At 36.5% G+C, this 19783-nt stretch overlaps 1 protein-coding gene across 1 annotated transcript; it reads left to right on the forward strand.

The window, feature by feature from the left end:
- The first annotated feature begins 1579 nt into the window (after positions 1-1579).
- Positions 1580-16732, forward strand: RGS18 (regulator of G protein signaling 18). The gene is made up of 5 exons (XM_019745103.3): positions 1580-1873; positions 2325-2426; positions 3418-3479; positions 13671-13837; positions 15287-16732. Exons 1-5 carry the CDS (start codon positions 1755-1757, stop codon positions 15542-15544), a joined length of 708 nt encoding a protein of 235 aa, XP_019600662.1. The 5' UTR covers positions 1580-1754; the 3' UTR covers positions 15545-16732.
- The last annotated feature ends 3051 nt before the right edge of the window (positions 16733-19783 follow it).

Genomic DNA, 19783 nt, shown 5'->3' on the forward strand with positions numbered 1-19783 from the left:
ATATTTATAAGATTGTGCCCAAATCAGTGATTATTAACTGAAGTCACAATACAACAGCTACTCTCTCCTCCCTTTCCTGCTTTCACCGTCCATATACACAGTGTAAATCCACATATCTCCCAATTCTCTTTCAGACCTTTGTACAGACCTTCAATGCAGTCTACTAGTGTCCGTATTTTCACAATCTCTCGCTCCGTAGTTCCACCAGCTTGTAGAGAGCACATCTTGCACACAATTTCTACGAATCTTAGGAAAAATAGTTCAGTGACTTTATGTTGCTCACCTCTCTGGATATAGTAATTCACACAGAGTCTCAGAAACTGGATGAGATCCATGCTTATCCTCATTTATCCTCAAATTAAATCTCATGTAAATATAGTGAATGCTAATAAATACTAAGGAACACAAGGTCCAGGTGTAATCAGCAGCAGTAGCCTCTGTTTCCAACTCAACTTGCCATAAAATGCTCTCCTTTATAATATTTTTAAGTCAATTTTCAGCCAAGGTGAATTTAAAAATATGTTCAAAATAAAATTCATAGGATCAGAACGGTGTATGCATAAATACATAAATACTCTTTAATTTCAATTCTGTAAATGTTTTGAGCTCCTAGCTGGTATCCCTGATAATTGTTTTCCTGACATCAATACATCAAAAAGACTGAAAACAAAATAAACTTTCAGATTTGTCAACTTGCTTTTGAGTACGTATATTATTAGAGGAGCTAAAGCGGTCACCATGGGGGAGCTTAGGCTCTGATCATTCCAGACCATCTTTTCCTCTGATCTCTGGGAATTTGTAAGAATAAATCACTTAATACCTGTACCTCTTGGTTTCTTTTTCTACAAAATGTGAGTTATGGCCTAGATCGGTATGTGTTAGATATTTGGGTTTCATGAAACAGTTACCTAAGTGGAGGTGGAACCAACTTGGAGCTGCCATTTCTTTTTTCAATAAGGACATAAAATAAACGAACACACACACTGCCATCTCTACGTGAAATATTTCATTGAAAAGAATATGATTTTAATAATGAAAAGGCAAATTACATGTCTTTTTGTTTTCCCATTTTCATCATGGACTGGTAAAAATTTCATGAATGTCTAAAATCATTCCACGGACCTGTGCTTAAACATTATGGAATTCTATGTTTCCTATTGTCCCTTTCAACTATAACATTCTATGATCTGTATTTTCATTCTGATACTTTATGTGAAGCAAATGTAATTGACATTACATAGCATATGTCAATTGCATGCTAAATTACTTAATTCAGTGTAATCAAAATATGCAAATACACTTTTTTTAAGGACAAGGGAAAATATCTTCTAAGGTTAGCTGTCGTACTTTGCCACATTTTAACACCCATTATACATAGTAAAGAACATTTCAAAGAGTTCCTGTGGGAGATGACAGTGTCATTTGGGTCTATTAAAGCATCGCTCTGGTTGCACACGCTAGAAAGAGAAGTTGCACTGTCGTAATACGAGTCTTTATCTTACAGACCAAGCGTCATGTTGCAAATTTGTAGTCTCATTTCCCTGAACAGCTCAGCACTGCGTTGTACTTCAGTTCCTCATTTCTACATTTTTCTGTCTCTACAGAGGCAGAAACACAGCCCTTGGAACTTTTTTTGTTCCTAAAGTTAAGAATTGCTGATAGAGTTAACTTTTTTTTCGACCATGTGTATCTTTGGAATGGCATTAACAAGTGAAGAATGTAATAAATTAGACGTCTCTTCATTTTAGAGAGAGATGGAAACATCGTTGATTTTCTTTCCTCAATTAAATATGTGCGAATCAAAAGAAAAAACTTTTTTCAAGTTAATACATGGTTCAGCAAAAGAAGAAACAAGCAAAGAAGCCAAAATCAGGTAAAAAATCATAACTTGTAAAATCTGCCTTATACTTTGAAAACCATTGTTGATGGATGTGTGTTCGCCCTTGTTTTTAAAATATCTGGTGAAAATATATTGCGTGTATTGTTACAAGTGAGAAAATAAGTCTATCAGGAATAAACAACCGTTAAGTCTAAAGTGTTTTCATGTTTTAAATAAAAGGGCAACAACGTTAACCACACAGAACTAGTACTAATTGTAAAACTTTGCAGTCACTGAGGAAAAACCAAATATATTTCACATATGCTATTCTAATATCCACAAACATAGTATTTAAATGAAATTCTTTAAGAAAACTGTTCTGTCGGGGTCGGGAGATGGGTGAAAAGGTGTGTTTAGGTGACTACCAATTCTAAACTTGGCAGTCAGAAGGAGCGATTCTAACTGCCATCCAAATTTTCCTGAAGCTAATACCTTTTCATTACAGAGCCAAGGAAAAAAGAAATCGGCTAAGTCTTCTCCTGCAGAAACCTGAGTTTCATGAAGAGACCCATTCCAGTAGACCGAGACGCTTTGCCAAAGAAACAAGGTGAATAACTTTTAACTATTTGGGGGGAGATATTGCTGATTCTATCATTAAAAATTTAAGAAAGAGGAAATTAGGGATTTCCATTTTATTGGAACTTATACAGTCATATAAGGTAGAGATCTCATTTCAAAAGACGAGGAATATTCCATAAAATGTAACCACTTTAATAGCTTGAATTACATACTCTTTAAAAAATTTCAAGGTGCTCTTTTAAAATTATAGACCTGACAATTCTAAATGATATATTTTACTCCTTATAAACTAATTAAATAGTCATTAAGAGTTTCACAATGCAATATTGTCACAGAGAAGAGCTGTTCTCTTTCCTCAGTAGTTTGAAAAAAATCGCCCTACATACAACAGCAAGTAAATCACAAAAAGGGGTGTTTGTTATTTTTAGTCATTTCTTTAATTCCAAGAGAAAATGGAGCAGCCTTATATACTTACAATATACAAATTCTTCCAAATATGAAATATGGCCAACAAAAGACCCAAGACAAATATATTCAACTCTACATTATCAATGTCGCTAAAATATGTTGTATTAAAAGTATTTTACATTTCTTATCCCTTTAAAGCTCCATTAAAGAAACTTCCTGTGTCTGTTAAAAAAAAAAAATAATGCTGTGTCTTGCGGTAAGAGTTTCAAGGAAATTGCAGTTAAAAAAAAAAGTTTGACTGAAAGATACTGCCAGTTTAGGTTCTTCTGTTTGCTGAGTTAAGAAAGATAATTCACCTGATGTTTTTTCTTTGTTATTAACCTAACACATGATTATTTTTTCCTTAGAAAACAGTCAAAGGCAAAATTGAAAAGAATGTTGACCAATGTTTTTGAAGTTTCCAATGTAAATACGACTTTCATTATATAATAATCAAAAGAGAAACCTTGTAAAAAATAACTGGAAAGAGCAGCATTATACCATATGTTAGAGCAGATTCAGAAACAGACTTTCTGCACACTGCATTGTAAAACATTTTGTTTCTTTAACAGAGTCTCCCTTGAAGAAGCAGTGATGTGGGCTGAATCATTTGACAAACTGCTTTCCCATAAAGGTTAGTGGCATTTTCCCCCTAATACTTTAGCCTTAATGGAAAATGATACAGAGTGTGCATGTAACTATACAACAGAGGTCGTCAAAAAAATTTAGTCTGAGTGGTAATTTACAGCAATCTGAGTTTCTGATCAACAGAATAGCTAAATAATAGAATAGCCAACTAATGGAAAATGTTTCTGAAATACTTCCATTTTATGAAGAATTACATTTTGTAGTTGAAATATTATTTCTTTGTGCTATGGTTAATAGTTTCAAATTTTTACTTTTTTAAAATTTTTGAATGAGACCCTCGGTTTTATTAAATCCCAGATTACCCGTGTTATTTGTGTTCTTAAGTGAGCTAACCCTTAAAGTAATTCGTTTGATAAACATTCAGGAAACCTTCGTGAAAATAGTTTTGTTTGGGTTTTTTTTTTTTTTATATAAATGTTTTACTCCTAAAATCAATCATCTATTTTTGAAGCAGAATTTTGTAGAAGAGTTGAGACTCAAGTGGGTATTTTAAAGTGGAGCTTTGTAGAAGAGTAGAGGGTGGGGACAAATATTGAATTCCCATTTGACTGTCCTACACTAGGGTAAGGCATGGGTTAGAGGACAGAATTTAGGGTCACTTTATGTCAGGCAGCAGGTGAGTGAGCTCCTTTTGTCCTTATTCAGCCCACGATTTCTCTTAGGTAGTAAAACTGACAAGTTGAACTAAGTAAGCAAGGGGCCAGGTAACCACAGGGTTCTTTGTCTTCCACACTGAATCAAGTAGAGTCTGCTCAAGAAGCAATACTGTATCATTACCAAATAGCCACACATTTCCTCAAGCCACAGCTTTTATCTGTATCCTGACGTTTTCCTGTTCCGTACCTCATTCTTTGAAACCAAAAGCCTTCCCCCAAGTCCCCAGACCATTCCAAGATGGTCAGCCAGACTGCTCTAACTACTGTTTACAGCATTGCTAGTGGGGTTCACAGCCTAAGGTGTTCACTGGAAGGAAAGGGCCAGTACCTGTAATTCAGCCTCAAGCCTATCCTCCATTTGATGAAACACCAACTATTCTTGTCTTTCCTCGTCAGCTGTATTTTTTCTGCTCCTTAATTAGCACTCTGTAAGGTTTTGGTGACCAGTTCATGCCCCCCTTGAATTTATTGACAAAAGAACCCTATTTCTGGGGAGTATCCCTGAAATTTTTCCCTCTTGCAATGAAAACAGATTCTGCCTCTGAATTGTACTATTGACTCAGAGAAGAAAAACACAGGTAGAGAAATCAAGGCTTAAACGTAGGCGAGGATGTCATCAATGAAAATGGAGGGTAATCGTAAGAAAGGGCATTTATGCTGAGAAAATATAACTGGTTACTCCTTCCTCCTTATTTTACCTGAATGCTCCATCACTCCCTATTTTAAAGGAGAGAAATATAAACAGTTTTCTTCAACTACTCACTTTTCTTCATTCCCGATATCCAATCATTACTTAAATACTATTAAAATTCTCACCTAATATACACATATGTCAAACTTATCCCATCCTCACTAATTCTGTATTTATCAGTTCCCAAGACTAATGACAACAAGTGGTGTAAAACTTTCCTCCATAATTCATGCCCCCAAATTTGCTTCCAACATTTTGGCACATCCCAGCCCTTCAGTTTTCTTTACCAGGCAGAGCAAGAGGAAAGGGGGAGTGGAGTTCATAATTTTGCAATTTAACTGTTTATTATAAGAAAGTAGATGTCTTGTCAGCTGTGGATCCCCAAATCCAGCATATCACCTGGTCAATATGAAGTGTTCAAACAATATATAACCCAATCGGTTGCTAGGAAAGAGTTAGCCCAGGTTCCTTTGAGATTTGAGTTTCGGGTCTCTTGTAAAACATAATGGTTGTATAATCTTAGTTAAGCTTCCTGACTAAGAAACTAGTAACTCTGAGTTTCCTCTACTTCTCTACTATAAATGGAGATAACAAGGCCTTCAGCTCCAATGGAGACAGACCTCTGTCAGGATTGAATGAGATGACAAAGGAACCAATGACGGTTTGACATACGCCAACCTATAAGCTACTGCTCTTCTGAACAGTAATTGACCAATGATAAATTTAATCATCTTTTTTCTGTTTTCCAGTCCACTCTCAACTAGGTAAACATCATTTACAGGGTTAGATTGCAATGGAAAGAAATATATAAGCTGGATTTATTTCTTACCTTCATAGGCATATAAATATGTCATCGTACTCTCACAACCCATTCAGAGAGAAGAAAGATTTTACAAGGATAATTAGTCCCACAGAAAACCCTCCCCTGGCAGTCTGCAATTATTCTGCATTACAAGTAATCAGAACCAAACAGGAAAAAAGATGAATCTGTTCCTCTCCCTCTTTTCTCAACTAGTGGAAACATTAAAGCGCTATAAAATAGCAGTAATTTGAATCAAGAGGGGGTAACAGGAATAACAAAAAATCAACACTGACCCCCCCTTGGGCGTTATTTTCAGTGCTCATTATCAAAGCAGTAATTAAATTGAATTCACAAAAAAATGTGTGACTAGTAGTCTTTTAATCAATCCTCAAAAAATCCAGGTATTTTCATTGAAAAGCATATCGTAATATTAAATTATGAAGCTTAAAATAATAAGCCAAAAATGTCTCTTGGTTGCAAGGGTTAAATTCAGCTCATTTCTACTGAGCTGACTTTAGGGAAAAAAATAAGGGAATGTCTTATACTTGAGTGTGTACACACATGTGTACACGTGTGTGCGCACACACACACATTTCAAAAAAGACCCTGCTCTAGCTATCAAGTTTTATAGAATTTCCCTTTGGTTAAATGTATTTCTCAAATTCTGTACATCATGTCTATATAAAGGAAATGGAAATTGTATTAAGTTTAGTCAAATGAGAAATGAAATGATAAATGAAACCAAATAGAATAGAAATTGAGTATTCAGTTTGACAAAAACGGTTGATATTAAAACCACTGGAGACTGATTATTAGCAGCTTTAGAAATGGAGCTACAGAGAAATGGTCCTTACTCTAGATTTTAGGGGATTAATCAGTGTTCACCAGCTGGACATGGAGAAAACGAGACCATCCAGGCAGACAGCTAGCAGAGGCAGGGGCATTACCAATGCAATGTATTTAGGGAACTAAAATATAATCCGTTCTTGAGAAACAAAATTTGAAAAAGGGTGGCTTAGGGTGACAGACAACACACAGATGAGACTAAAACAGAAAGAGGTTTTGCTATACTCCAGAGAAACAAAAGAATCCACGGAGTGCTTTGATATTTCCACTATTTATTCAAATTTCATTCTTAAAAGGTAGTTTTACTCTTTAAAAACAAAAAAGAGCAGAAGGCAAAATCCAAGGAAATCTGAGCAAGGTATGGACTTTATATAATAATAATGTATCAACATTTAATAATGGGAGGGAACTGGACGTGAGGTATGTGGAAACTGTACTATCTTCATAACTTTTCTGTAAATCGAAATCTCTTCTAAATTCTTTTAAATGAGCTCAAACATGCTTAGTAAATTTTAACACAATGAAATCCCTCAATAATTTAATTGCTGTGCCTCATTTGTTTCTATGCAGATATTAGAATAAACTATTTCTGCCATCCCTGTTTATGGATAAATTTGTCCAAAATTGCAAAATGAATCATAAAAAGGTACAATTTCACCACATGCACATAAATCAATTTCTAAATGCTGTTAAATAAAAACAAAAAGTATGAATAAATAAAAACCAACTATCGAACTATTATCTGTCATTCATAATATCAATATCAAATCTAGTCTTTGTGTGCTCACGGATTGGCTTTGTGAAAATAAATGTTATCAATGTGAAGGTGTCAAATTAATTAAATCCAATAAAATTATGTATATTTATATTATACTCACACATATATGTGTGTGTTTGTATACATGTGTACATGCTTCTGTGTAAGACATCTTTAAAGTAAAATAATGCTACTGAATAATGTAGCATTTTGAAGACAATTGGCTAAATGCTTTTAAAAAGCTATACAACTTGCAATGTATCATGTAGACTTTAGAACATCATTAAAAGATATATAGATGTGCAACATTTCAACAGGCAGAAGAAAAGATAATTCCTGAGCAGAGAAAAAGGCATGAAAGGACTCGAGAAATGAGAGATTTGTGTACAACCTGGAAAAGCAGGCAGTTCACTTTTCCTGAGGCAAAGGGTAGTGAACAAACACACTGGAAAATCAAGTTGGGCCCAAACTTTGGAAGAGTTAGCAAGCTAACTCTGATGGACAGACAGGTAGGCGTCTCTGCATGCGATATGGACTACCCACAAAGCTGTTACAAATACCTAAGCTAACCTCAAGGTAAGGGCTGTTGGGGAAAGAAAATGGATGAACTTGGAGACATTGAATGTGAACGTATGTTGTAAGTGACATGGTGAAGAAAGAGGAGATGAATGAAAAGGAAGAGCCAAAGTTCCCTGGATTTTAGTCCATATTAAGAGGAAGATGACAATGGCTTTTATAAATGAGAAATAGGGGCAGAAGAACAAGATTAGTGAAAAGATAGCAGATTAGGATTTGAACTTATTTAATTGTTGGAAACTTTATCAGAAGGTTTGCAGGATTTTAGAGGCACATACCTAGAAGACAGTAGAGTATTACATTACAGATAGAGCTTTTTCTAACCATCTCACATAGTTGATAATTGAAGACGTGAAAGAAAATGGCATTTCCTATGAAGGGAGTCTATTCATGAGAACATCTGACTATGACATCACTGTTTAATTTCCCATGCACCCTTTTTCTGAGTCATGGCAAATAACTCCAATATTTTTAACCTCTTTATGAATGACTATTTGTTTGATCTTTCTGTATCATGAGTTGTGGTTCCATTAAGCTTAATTCTGAGAAAAATTCACAATAAGTAAGAAAAAAGTAGAATATGTAAGACGTGCACCACCTCGTTGATTTAAAAATACGAACTGATTCTACTGTGGCAAATACTTAACACTGGCTTTGCTAAAGGCGGAAAGGAAACGTGTACCTCTCTTTTGGGGAAGGAAATGAGTACTTCTCCTTACACTTGCCCCGAGTCCCCTTTCAAGTTGCTCTTCCTGATTTTCAGTTACTAATTTTCTGCCAGACAATGGAGTCTGGGTTTCTGCAAAGCTAAATGACTGCATCAAGCTGAGCCATGCAAACACCCTAGACCTTACTCTAGCGAAAGACTAAAAATAAGTCAAACCCAGCTTAAATTATAAGTGCATCGCACCGCACCACTAAATCATAATTGTCAAATTCACCGCAACATCCTGAGCCGGTCAAGAGTTGTGAGGCCCGAGATTACAAGGCAGACAATGCAACCTAGAATTGAGGCGGTGTTCCTGTACTTGGGGTTCCAGCTTCAGAGGGGCATAACTTTGGTTTCGTTTGGTTTCTGGGCATCAGAAACCTCCTCCAGCAACCAAACTTTGAATTGAGAAACACGCAACTACAAGCGTTTCATATTTGTAGGACGCATTGAGCCAGTTTCTTCCAGGGTTATTTTGAATCTCAGGTTCTATCAAGCCGTCTGGCAGCTGCGTTCACCATGGCGGCCTTCTAAAGGCCAGCTTACGTGTAGTAAGTGACTGCCCCTGGGGGAGAAGTTGTTCTCTTGAGACATGACTCAAGGCAGCTGCCCAAAGTAAGAGAAACAGGAAGTAAAACGAATGTGCTGGGATAATCTTGCACGGCGCTGCATATTACTTTTTCAACAGCAATTTATTGCGACTTCTAAACAAAGGAATCGCTTTCTCATTCACCATCACCTCCTTTCTTGAATCAGTATCTATGCTGCCCTCTTGGAACCATATTATGCTAACACACTCCACTCACTGCCATGAACTCATCGTGAATACTTTCAGCACATGGCACTGTCCTCAGGAGGAGTGTCGTGACTTCATCTGGAATGTCTGTCTCAAGCTCAGGACTAACCATGGTGACAACGAGCTAGTATTGTGTGACAGTCCAGAGCATGATGGCCAGTACATAGCTCACACCCTTGCTTTGAAAATCAGTGAAGGACTATATTCCAAAAAATGTTTGTTATTTTCTGGAAGACGTCTCTTTGAATTCCATGCAAGTGGAACTTCCTGTGCGGCTCCAAACAGAGTACTTCCCCCTGTGAGCGTCCAGCCTCAGCCCCTGCACTCTGCATTGCTTCCCTTACCTGTTAATCCCCACATTTCTCAGTAGGAAGGACGCTGTTGTTTTCTGGTGGTTTAGTGGTAAAAGTTCTATCATTCTACCCAAAACAAACCCGGGTTCCAAACCCAGGGCTATTTTTTCCCAACTGTGAGATTTCAGGCAACTTAACTCTGAACCTCAACTTCTTTGTCTGTAGAAATGGGTATAACAGGACTTCCTCCCTAGGGCTGACGTGAAAATTAAATGGACCGCCCCAGTAAAAGGGACACACCAATGTGCCAAGACCTTGCAAACACTCGAAACCTCTAACTGTTGTAATTAGGATTGCATTTTCCGTATATAACACGGCCCTCAGGTTCATCCTGGGTGTTGCATACATTTTTTAAAGATAGATGAAGGAAGTTATTTTTAATAAGTCATGAATGATTTCAGTTGTCTGGCATATGGGTGCTCCTTTTCAGGTGTCAGTACAAAACATTTTACTATAATTGAAATTTATTAATCGACAAAATAATGGTGCTATCCACCTAACCTTGTGATCATCATTAATTAACTCAATTTAGGAATAACTTGGTATTTAAACACTGATCAATCTGTGCACGTACATGACATATGGATAGAATAAATTAAAATAAAAGTTTCCCCTTTACTAGGGTCAAAGTAACTTTGTCCCTAAACCCAATAAAACACAACTTTAGACACCTCTTTCCAAACCAGTTCTGACCTGGAACTGACTGTTCTCCCATTGTAAGATAGCAGGCATTTTATTTTGTCGACTTTGTTTCAATTTCCATTTAAATAATAACAGAGGAACTAGCAGGAACAAGTAAAAGTGCCTGTGACTATGGGTGAGGAAAAGGCAGGAACTACATCATAAACACAGCAATAACCCCCAAAACTATATTTTTTAATATGATCAGAGTACACATTTCCACATGACCATTTTTTTTCTCTTTTAAATTAGGGTTACCAGAAAATGTTCTCACAATCATGTTGTCTTGGTTCCAATTGTTTCCTAGTATCTAGTCAAGGAATTCTCTTCAGAAATCTACTTTAGAGCAGCTGCTAAGCAAATAAGAGCAGAATTCTATTAAAAAATACAAAAACGGTATTAGTTCTGAAGATAATTATTAGAGGTAAATTAGAAGAATATAATTTTCTTTTTTAGAATTCAAGCCAGTAAAAAGTGGATGTTAATATGGGGAGGAAAAGGGCCAAGGTTTTAAAAACTTGAAAGAGGAAGGAAGCATGGGTGTTAAGCAGTGTTTGTTGGTTACACTAAAAATTTATCAAGAGGAAAGTTCTCAGTATCTTGGTTTTGTTTTGTTTTGTTTTGAAGTTCTGGCCAGAGGTTCAGGCATGACTGCATAATTGCCTAAAGTTTGGATCAAGCCAATTGGTCTACAGATTGCTGTTTCTGTTGTGGTTTTGCTTTCACAGACCTAAATATTGCCCACATTTCAAATTCACGTTTTGAAATCAGGATTGAAAGGTTTGTTTTGCCGTAGTTTCTTATTTACTTCCACAATCATTATAGAAGAAGGAGGAGGGAGGAAAGAGAAAAAAAAAGAGACAAAAGGGAAAACTAGCGATTATGCAACCAAGCCACCTTTCCAGTCACAGAAATATAATAGAAAAGGGAGCAGCTTTCAAGCTGTTGCTAATCTATGGCCGAATTAAAGGAATGTAATCTCAAATAATAAGAGTGATTCCAACTGTCTCTTCTTAAGTTCAGGTAATAAGATACAAAGGGTGAAAGGAATTGTGGGAAAGAAAATCAAACAGGAACACACTAATGTCAATAACGTCATGAGTGCCGATGTGCTAAGAAACCCTGGTCACACTGGTGTGTCTGACTCCCCATTCACTTTGGCAGCGAATTCGGTTTAAACGTATTAAAAACAGAGATAGATCCTTCACTTTACTCTGAAGTATATACATTCTTAGGTATTTGTGGAAAATCTGTCAAAATACTTAAAAGAATCATGATCCATGCATATTTCCTTACTACCTTCTGAGAAAAGCACATGACACAGCCTAAGAAATAAATCTTGAAAATCCAACACTGTGGTAGAGACATAAGAAAAAGAATGGTTAAAAATCACTCACATTGATCACTCTTGCTTTTTCTCTGAGATCAGAATCTGTTGACTCGTTCAGGTCCCGCTCAGTACTAAGGCCTCCCAAGATGGTCGTGTTTGACCAGGAATTATCTCACCAGCATCTAACGACAGCGGACAAGTTAGCATTGCACGCCAGTCTCACGATGCCTTCTCAAATTCTTGGTGGGCCTGACCTTTGCGTGTTTTCCTGGTTTCTCCACAATCGTTCCCCTACTAACATGTGGTACTCAGGGTCAATTTACTAAGGAAGAGAAATACAGACTCTCCCCTCACTCCGGTGAAAATGCCAGTGGAAGGAGCAGTGGGACAGACGTGACTTTCACCATGGTGGTCGTTGGAGCCACCCATCCTCTTATACTTAGGGAATGTCTGTAGATTGTCACAGCAGTTCTGAGTACTGATTTCCTACACATTAATTTCCTGGTACTCTAATATAGTCAAAAGATTGCTCACAACATAAAAAAAAAATAATAATAATACTTCATGACAAACAGGACAAGTTTTATATACAGGAGAAATAAATGGTGATATGTAAAGCATAATTTGAGGATTGTATTAGTTTCCTGTTGCTGCGGTAACAATTTGTAACAACTTTCATGAGGTAATACAACACAAATGTGTAATGTTACCGTGTTGTAGAACAGAAGTGCAGTATGGGTCTCAGCAGAAATAAAACCAAGGTGCCAGCAGGCTGTCATCTTTTCCAGAGGGTCTAGGGGAGAATCCCTTTCATACGTATTTGGGTTTTTTGGCAGATTTGAGTTCTTTGAAGTTTTGGACCAAGATCTCCACTCTCTTGCTGGTTCTAAACTTGAGCGCCATTCCCACCTTCTAGAACTCATCCCATTCTTTGTCTCATGACCGTCTTCTTCCATCTTCAAGCTCAGCAACAGTCCTTCTCAGGTTGCATCTCTCCCACCCACTCTTCCGTCTTCCTCCCCCACTTTTAAGGACTCACGTGACGAGGCTGGGTCCACCTGGATAACCCAGGATATGCCTCCCCTTCTCGAGGTCCTTACCCGTGACCCCATCCACCAAGTTCCTTTCCCCCTATAAGGGAGTAGTCACACGTTCTGGGAATTAGGGCCTGGCCATCTTGGGAGGGCTTTCACTCTGCCTACCAGAGAAAGTGCTGCTTCTTGACAAAGATACACATCTACACGTTTCTGTTTGTTTGAAAAGAGAGACCTGGAGCAACTGAGCGTATATGAAACTCAGTTTCTTCATCTATGCACCTGGACGTCGTTGTAAATATGACATGTGGAAAGGGGTATATAAACAGTACTTAATCCCTCAAAACCTTTAAACACGTTATAAAGGCAAAACCCGTTAGATAGTGCAATAATTCTATGAATAGAGTGCGAGCTTTCTTTCTTCACTCTATAGCAAACTTTTTATATTAGAAATAATCACTGACCATGAGAAATAACTGTAGAGGGCAGTGAACATAGAAAATGAATATAAGTGAAAATAAGTTGAACAAACCCTGGAAACATAGATCTTTTAAGGAGGGAATTCCAGGGTCCTGAGTCCCAGAAATATGGCCTAGAAGATGAGGGGTTCTCCAGGTAGAGAACTGTAGAATAACCTCCCCCCACACACCCATGGCTGCAAGAGACCCAAAGTCAGGTCCAAAGTAGGGGACCCTCTTACTCAGTTTAAGTGTGATACCAGCCTCATTTCAACAGAGATGGCACTCCCCTTTCATAGTTGTGAAGATCACAGCTAATTTCTATGTGGTCCCTCATGGATCCTGTGTGAGATGGGAGCTACTATGATCCAGTAGAGAGAAGCCATAGCTACTCTGTTAATATTTCTAGTTATACTGTAATATCAAGTAGTATATTTTCTCAGCATTAATATTTTGTAGTTAAAATATACCACTCCTTTTCTTGGTAGATGGACTGGAGACTTTTACCCGATTTCTCAAAACCGAATTCAGTGAGGAAAACATTGAATTTTGGATAGCCTGCGAAGACTTCAAGAAAAGCAGAGACCCTCAGCAAATTATCCTTAAAGCAAAAGCAATATATGAAAAATTTATCCAGAGTGATGCTCCACAAGAGGTAAAGAGAATTGCAAAAATTTACACGTGTTTGCGAAACATTTGAGAGTCTGCCTTTACCAAATGCATACCCCCATACATTTCACCAGAAAGGTAAGGATTTTATTGAAGCAGAATGAGTGTTTACAGATTTCTACAGACAAAAAAAATACATTGTAAGACAGCTGACATGGAAGTAATGGTATAATTGAAGTCACACCTCTGGGTTATTTTTATTCTAGACTAAGAGTGAACACAACTACTTGCAACATTTAGATTCAGTCAGTCATATTAATCACTTTAGCATAAGCAACCTCTCATAGAAACTAAAGATTTCGGTAAGTGGGGGAGGCAGGAGAAATGAAGAAATTTGTATTATGTATCATTTTCATGTTAGCTCATCTACCTACACAAAGTTTTAGTTGCCCTAAAATGATTATTCCTCCACCTTCAGATAGACTTAAATTTTTTTTTTTCATAATAGAGAAATGAGGGAGATCTAATTGGGCAATGGTTCAAGTGAAAACATAACTGTGATTTTTCTTGGACTGCAAACTCAGTGTGAGATAATTATACGATGCAATTGCTCAAGTGGCTATAAAACCAGCAAATGTTACCGGACTGTCCTCAAATATGAAAAACTAGGGTTTCTACTACATGTTCCATACATAGTATTGCTTCAGTGAAGCGTTTGGTAGTTTAGCACTGTTAAAGAATTCTGATCGACTGCAAATTAGTAGAGTCCATGAGGAAGCACTGTGAATAGCATTTCACATGAAATGATTATTGTTTTCCTCGTTTCAGTATGTTTCAATTTGTTCTGTGTTACCATGCATTATTCTGTTTTCCTCAAAGCTGACTTTATACACAGACAACAAAGGCAGCTCGTCCTATGGTGTTACCCACAAGGGAAAAGGAAAGACTCCTAGTTGGAAACTCACCAACATCAGAACCAAATATATCAGCAGTGCTTTGATATAAAGCATTAAAGGATTTTATATCTTGAACAGATATTCCTTTTCTGCACACATTTGGTTGTAAGGCAACATCATAATATAATGAAAAAGCACTGGGATAAAAGAAAAGCCCCACATCGATTTCCCAAATATGCCCCAAACTCACTGTTTGCCATCACTGAAAATTATTTAATTTCTATGAAGCTTGATTTCCACTTTGAAAATGGGTGGTACCTAATGGTACCTAGGATTCTTACCATGACGATAGTCCACGGTTCTAAGTTAGCTGAGCGTGGGAAGGCCCAGGAGCGTAGGGGAGAAGAACCAGGTGGAGTGCCACCCCGAGTGAACCATGGGACACCTGGACCCATAACAAGAACAGCATCCAGGCACCCACGTGCGCTGTGCCAACTGCATACTGGAGAGTCCTGTACTGTTTGTTTCTCAACGGTGTTTATTTCAACAGGTTAACCATAATCACACTTTTTTTTTTTTTTTTTTTAATTATCATCCAGGTAAACCTTGATTTTCACACCAAGGAAGTCATTACTAAGAGCCTCGCCCAGCCCACTCTCCACAGTTTTGATGCGGCACAAAGCAGAGTGTATCAGCTGATGGAACAAGACAGTTACACACGTTTCCTGAAATCTGACATCTATTTAGACTTGATAGAAGGAAGACCTCAGAGACCAACCAATCTTAGAAGACGATCCCGCTCATTTACTTACAATGAATTCCAGGATGTAAAGTCAGATGTCTCCATTTGGTTATAAAGAGAACTAATTTTGCTCATTTTGATGGCAAGCCTGTACATCTGCTTCTAAGACACAGCGCATTTATGTTAACAAATGGGCTCATCTTTTAAAATAAAATGCATCATGGGAAAGGACTTTAAGAATGTAAATCAAAATTTTTATTCTAACAATACTGTGTCTGTCAATAGTTTCTGTTAAACATTCCATTTGACTTCATTCCATTCATAATGAGAAAAACTTATTGCTTAATTAAATGGCAGTAGGGAAGTAATCATAATGTTTTGTAAGATTGTAAAGTTCAGGTTAAGCTTTTTCAAAACTGGTGACAGTTTAACCAAATATCTAGTTTGGATTTTTTTTCTAGATGTAAATAACGTTAATGCTTAGATACATATTCAACACCACCTCCCATAACGATGAAGATTCTATCTGTGTAAGGAAAGTGTGGAAGTGATCCGGTTCTTACAGTGGGAGAGGATGGACATTTGTTCTTGGGTCACTAACCCTAGCTCAAAGAAAGCACTATGTGACTTCTAGTTACAAGCCAGCACCAGGAACTTTAGGGTGGGCACGTCCATCTTTACAGAACATCCAGGTGAGACACAACCTGGCTTGATAACTGAGAACGGGATCCACCTTTCTGCTCACTCCGGAGAGAGCCAGTTGTATGGAGCACTAGTCTGCTGGTCCCAGAAACATGACCAGATGACACATAGCTCCACATTGGGACTGAGTGGACCATTTTCTCACCTGGGAAGAGAACTTACTACTAAAATGGTGGGCAGTCAGTCATTGGCGTGATAACCAGAGGAGGTTTATTCCCGGAGTAAACAGCTTTTATTTGGGGGTCTTTAAGAACTGGGGTAGAAATTAGAAATAAGTGAACAGAAAGGAGCAAGGAGCCCGAGGCCCTAGAGATGAAAGCATCCGCTACAGTCAGAAAGTGTTCCCCCGTTGATCATGTTCTTATTCCAAATCTCATTGAACCTGTTTAACACATATTATTCAAATAAGATTATGCTAATAAGTATATGTGTCTCCAGTTTACGGAAATATTTAATTTTAGATGTGTATTGCATGGTCTGTGAATGTCTATATTTAAAGATTCCATACATTTGGCTTTGGGGAATTATATTTTAATCGAAATGTAAAATATGGTAACTATAGATCTGCTATACTAATAAATATTTTAATATTCTTCATCCATACAGTTAACGATTATTTGGAAACTAAATGTTCTCAGTGGTTATTGATTGTCTTTCCTGTTATCAAACCAGACACAGACATTTTTTCTTATTTTAGAAAGATATTGGGATAGAAAGTATTATTTGAGGCATTTTATCACTACTCTTCTTAATGCTAAATCAATTCCTTCTATGGTTGTGAATAAGAAAACAAGAAAACAAGGTATCGCGCATTTCAAATATCAACTAAGAAAGCGAATTTTAAAATTTCTTTGGCTGATCTGTATTGTCTTTTCCTGTGGCAGTCTCTTTGCAAAGAGTTAGGACAATACAAGCGTTCTGAGCTCATCAGAAACAGGATGGGCTGATTTTTTTACAGCACTGTTCTAGGACCACAGCTATACAGCATTTTGTAGCTCTTTCACTTGTAATACGTTTCAGAAGTGTCCAATTTTGTTTAACTTAGGAAACATTCAATGAGACCCTTCCAGCAATACCAGGACTTCTTGATGAAGTCAGTGCCTCACTTCAAGGAGCTTGTATGTGTGGCCAAATATAGAAAACAAACTAAACAATCGGAGAAGTGAACAAAACAAGTAAAAATGGGCAGACAGCCCTGAACATGGGCCGAAAGACAGCAGAAATACATAATCAAAGTCGTAACTCGTGGGCATCAGTGCTTGAGAGCCCTAAACCAATGTCTGATCCTTAGAAATTCATTTAAGTTCTAAGCACCCTTATCCTACACATTTCTTTTTTTTTTTTTTAAGATCAGGACTCAGGACCTCTGTTTTTTAATCTTCTTTAGAGTCTCTATACGTATTGATTCTAAGTAGATAACCTGATATTCTCCACAGCACCTCTTGACGGATGCCTACGCAAGGAAATGAGGCAAATAAGTAGGATTAATGAAACAACGTTTTAGACTAAAAATTAATATGGGCTATTGGTCTAAGAATAAGGAACACTTTTGTAGAAAAAATAGAACTACAGGGAAGAAACGAAATCACAGGAAATATAGTTTACATTTTTCCAGCCAGTCATATGAATCAAAACAAAATGTCTTTAAAGAGAGAGTTGGGTTGAATTAGATCATGTGAGTTGTCGTGAAGCCCACCGACAAAAGTCAGTATTATGAACATAATAGAAGCTCATAAAAGACTGTGGAATCATGTGGAAGCAAGAGGAAGAATTACGTGCAAAGCAGTGCAGTATTTTAGCAGAGAGTAAAGGCTTTCAGATGTGGGGTGTTTTTATTTCAATCCTGGCTTTCTCACTTATCAAGTACAGTATGTTAGGAAAGTTATTGAAATATTCAGAACTTCAATTTTCCATTTGTAATAGTTAATTAAAAACCTTTATGGCATTCTTAAGATGACTTAACTTAAAAAATATTTGTAAAGTGCCAAGTAGATGAATTATAGATTAATTGACTTTAGTGCTTGGGTAAGACTATAAAAATAACTCCCTGTATTGAAGTATCATGTTTCGGTTATAATATAAACTTTCCTAATAATATTTGTTATTTGAGAATAATGAAATTTTCTTATATAAATATGGGAACAGCTATTGCTTTCACCAAATATTTTATAATTTTACACTGCATAGAAAAGTAAATAATGTCATGTTAGCTAAATGAAAAACATTAGAACATTAGAGTCTTGAAAATTCTTTTAAAGAAAAGCTGAAAAAATTAAGAAATGTACACATGTTTTAGTCACAGAAAATTCCTTAACATAGAGGCTTTGGAAGTAAATTTTTGATCGGAAAGTGAAAAGTAGATGTCAACAATACTGATAAATGAATAGCAACCAACAACAACAAGAAAAAAACACCTGATATACACCTAAAAAACACCTGATAAACACCTAAAAAAACACCCAAAACTATGAAGTAAATTCACTGAAAGATCAAGATACAACTCACAAAATTTTAGTTATCAATACTATCCTTAAGACTACTGTGAAATATAATAAATACGTTCTCTAAATAAAATCACATGATCCTGAAGGAAACAACCTTGTCATTGAACCCATTTACTTATTTTTTACTAACTTAGGGCATATTTTCTTCTCTATTTTTTGTTTATTTGTTTTTTGTTTTTTCTGCAGGTGTCTATTTTGCCAAGATTTTTAGATAAAAGAAGTTTTCAGCGGGTTATACATACACATATGTAGATAAATATCAATGGTTTGATCTTTGAGACAAATAATAATTTTAATTATGTGAAGTAATAGTGTCTTGAGATTATTCTAAAGTCTATAAACTCTCTCTTTACAGGTCTGTTCCCTTTAAACCTGGCTTACACACAAAACTATTCCTGGGTGTGAAAATAAACACCAATACTTGTTTTTGATTCCATGCATGACATTACATTCAAGAACACTTTAATATGAAAATTAAATCAGATGTTTAGATAAAGGAAGTAACGTCCACGTAATATGATTTCAGAGTTTTGAAATAAGATACAGTGTGAATAAAATAAATGGAGCACGGGAAGCCCAGAGTTTTTCTCCCTCTTTGGTATACAAGACATCAGTACCTCCAGGCATCATAAGGTTACGGAAAATTTTAGGAGGCAGCTGAGATTTCTGAACAGAAAATTCACAACCTGCAGTTTTATTTTCCTCAGAAATCACCAGAGATTAAAAAGCTACCCGAAGACACTCAGAGAAAACAAAAAATAGTCTATTATTGGTGGTAACTACATGCAAGACAATTATCGTTTTTGTTTCTAGGTATTTAACATGTTTTTTTCGTTTCTTAATATTTGAATATGTTATTGCAAGTACACACCAGGGATTTTCAGATATTTACAGAGTCGGAATGTCTTTGTTTCAATGTGTTGCCCCAATTTGAAGCAGCCTGAAGAAAATGTCAAGTATGCCAGTATATAGTATGAAAAGCACCCCCAAACCCTGAAATATTAAGAGCTAACTGTTTCAGGCACTTTTTTTCTGCAGTATGCCAACATTTTAAACAGTGTTATTTCATTTTCATCCTGAGCAAAATATTTTAACGTTTTAATTTTTTTACCTGTTACTAAATTTTTATTTCATTATATAATAGGGTT

Source organism: Rhinolophus sinicus, chromosome 6, assembly GCF_057876585.1.
Source record: "Rhinolophus sinicus isolate RSI-liver-muscle chromosome 6, RSI-T2T, whole genome shotgun sequence".
NCBI lineage: Eukaryota > Metazoa > Chordata > Mammalia > Chiroptera > Rhinolophidae > Rhinolophus > Rhinolophus sinicus.

Coding starts and splice junctions, on each gene's coding strand:
- RGS18 (XM_019745103.3), top strand. CDS start 1,755: ATGGAAACATCGTTGATTTTCTTTCCTCAATTAAATATGTGCGAATCA. Junction 1,874..2,324: donor AGCAAAGAAGCCAAAATCAG/GTAAAAAATCAT, acceptor TTTTCATTACAG/AGCCAAGGAAAAAAGAAATC. Junction 13,838..15,286: donor AGAGTGATGCTCCACAAGAG/GTAAAGAGAATT, acceptor ATTATCATCCAG/GTAAACCTTGATTTTCACAC.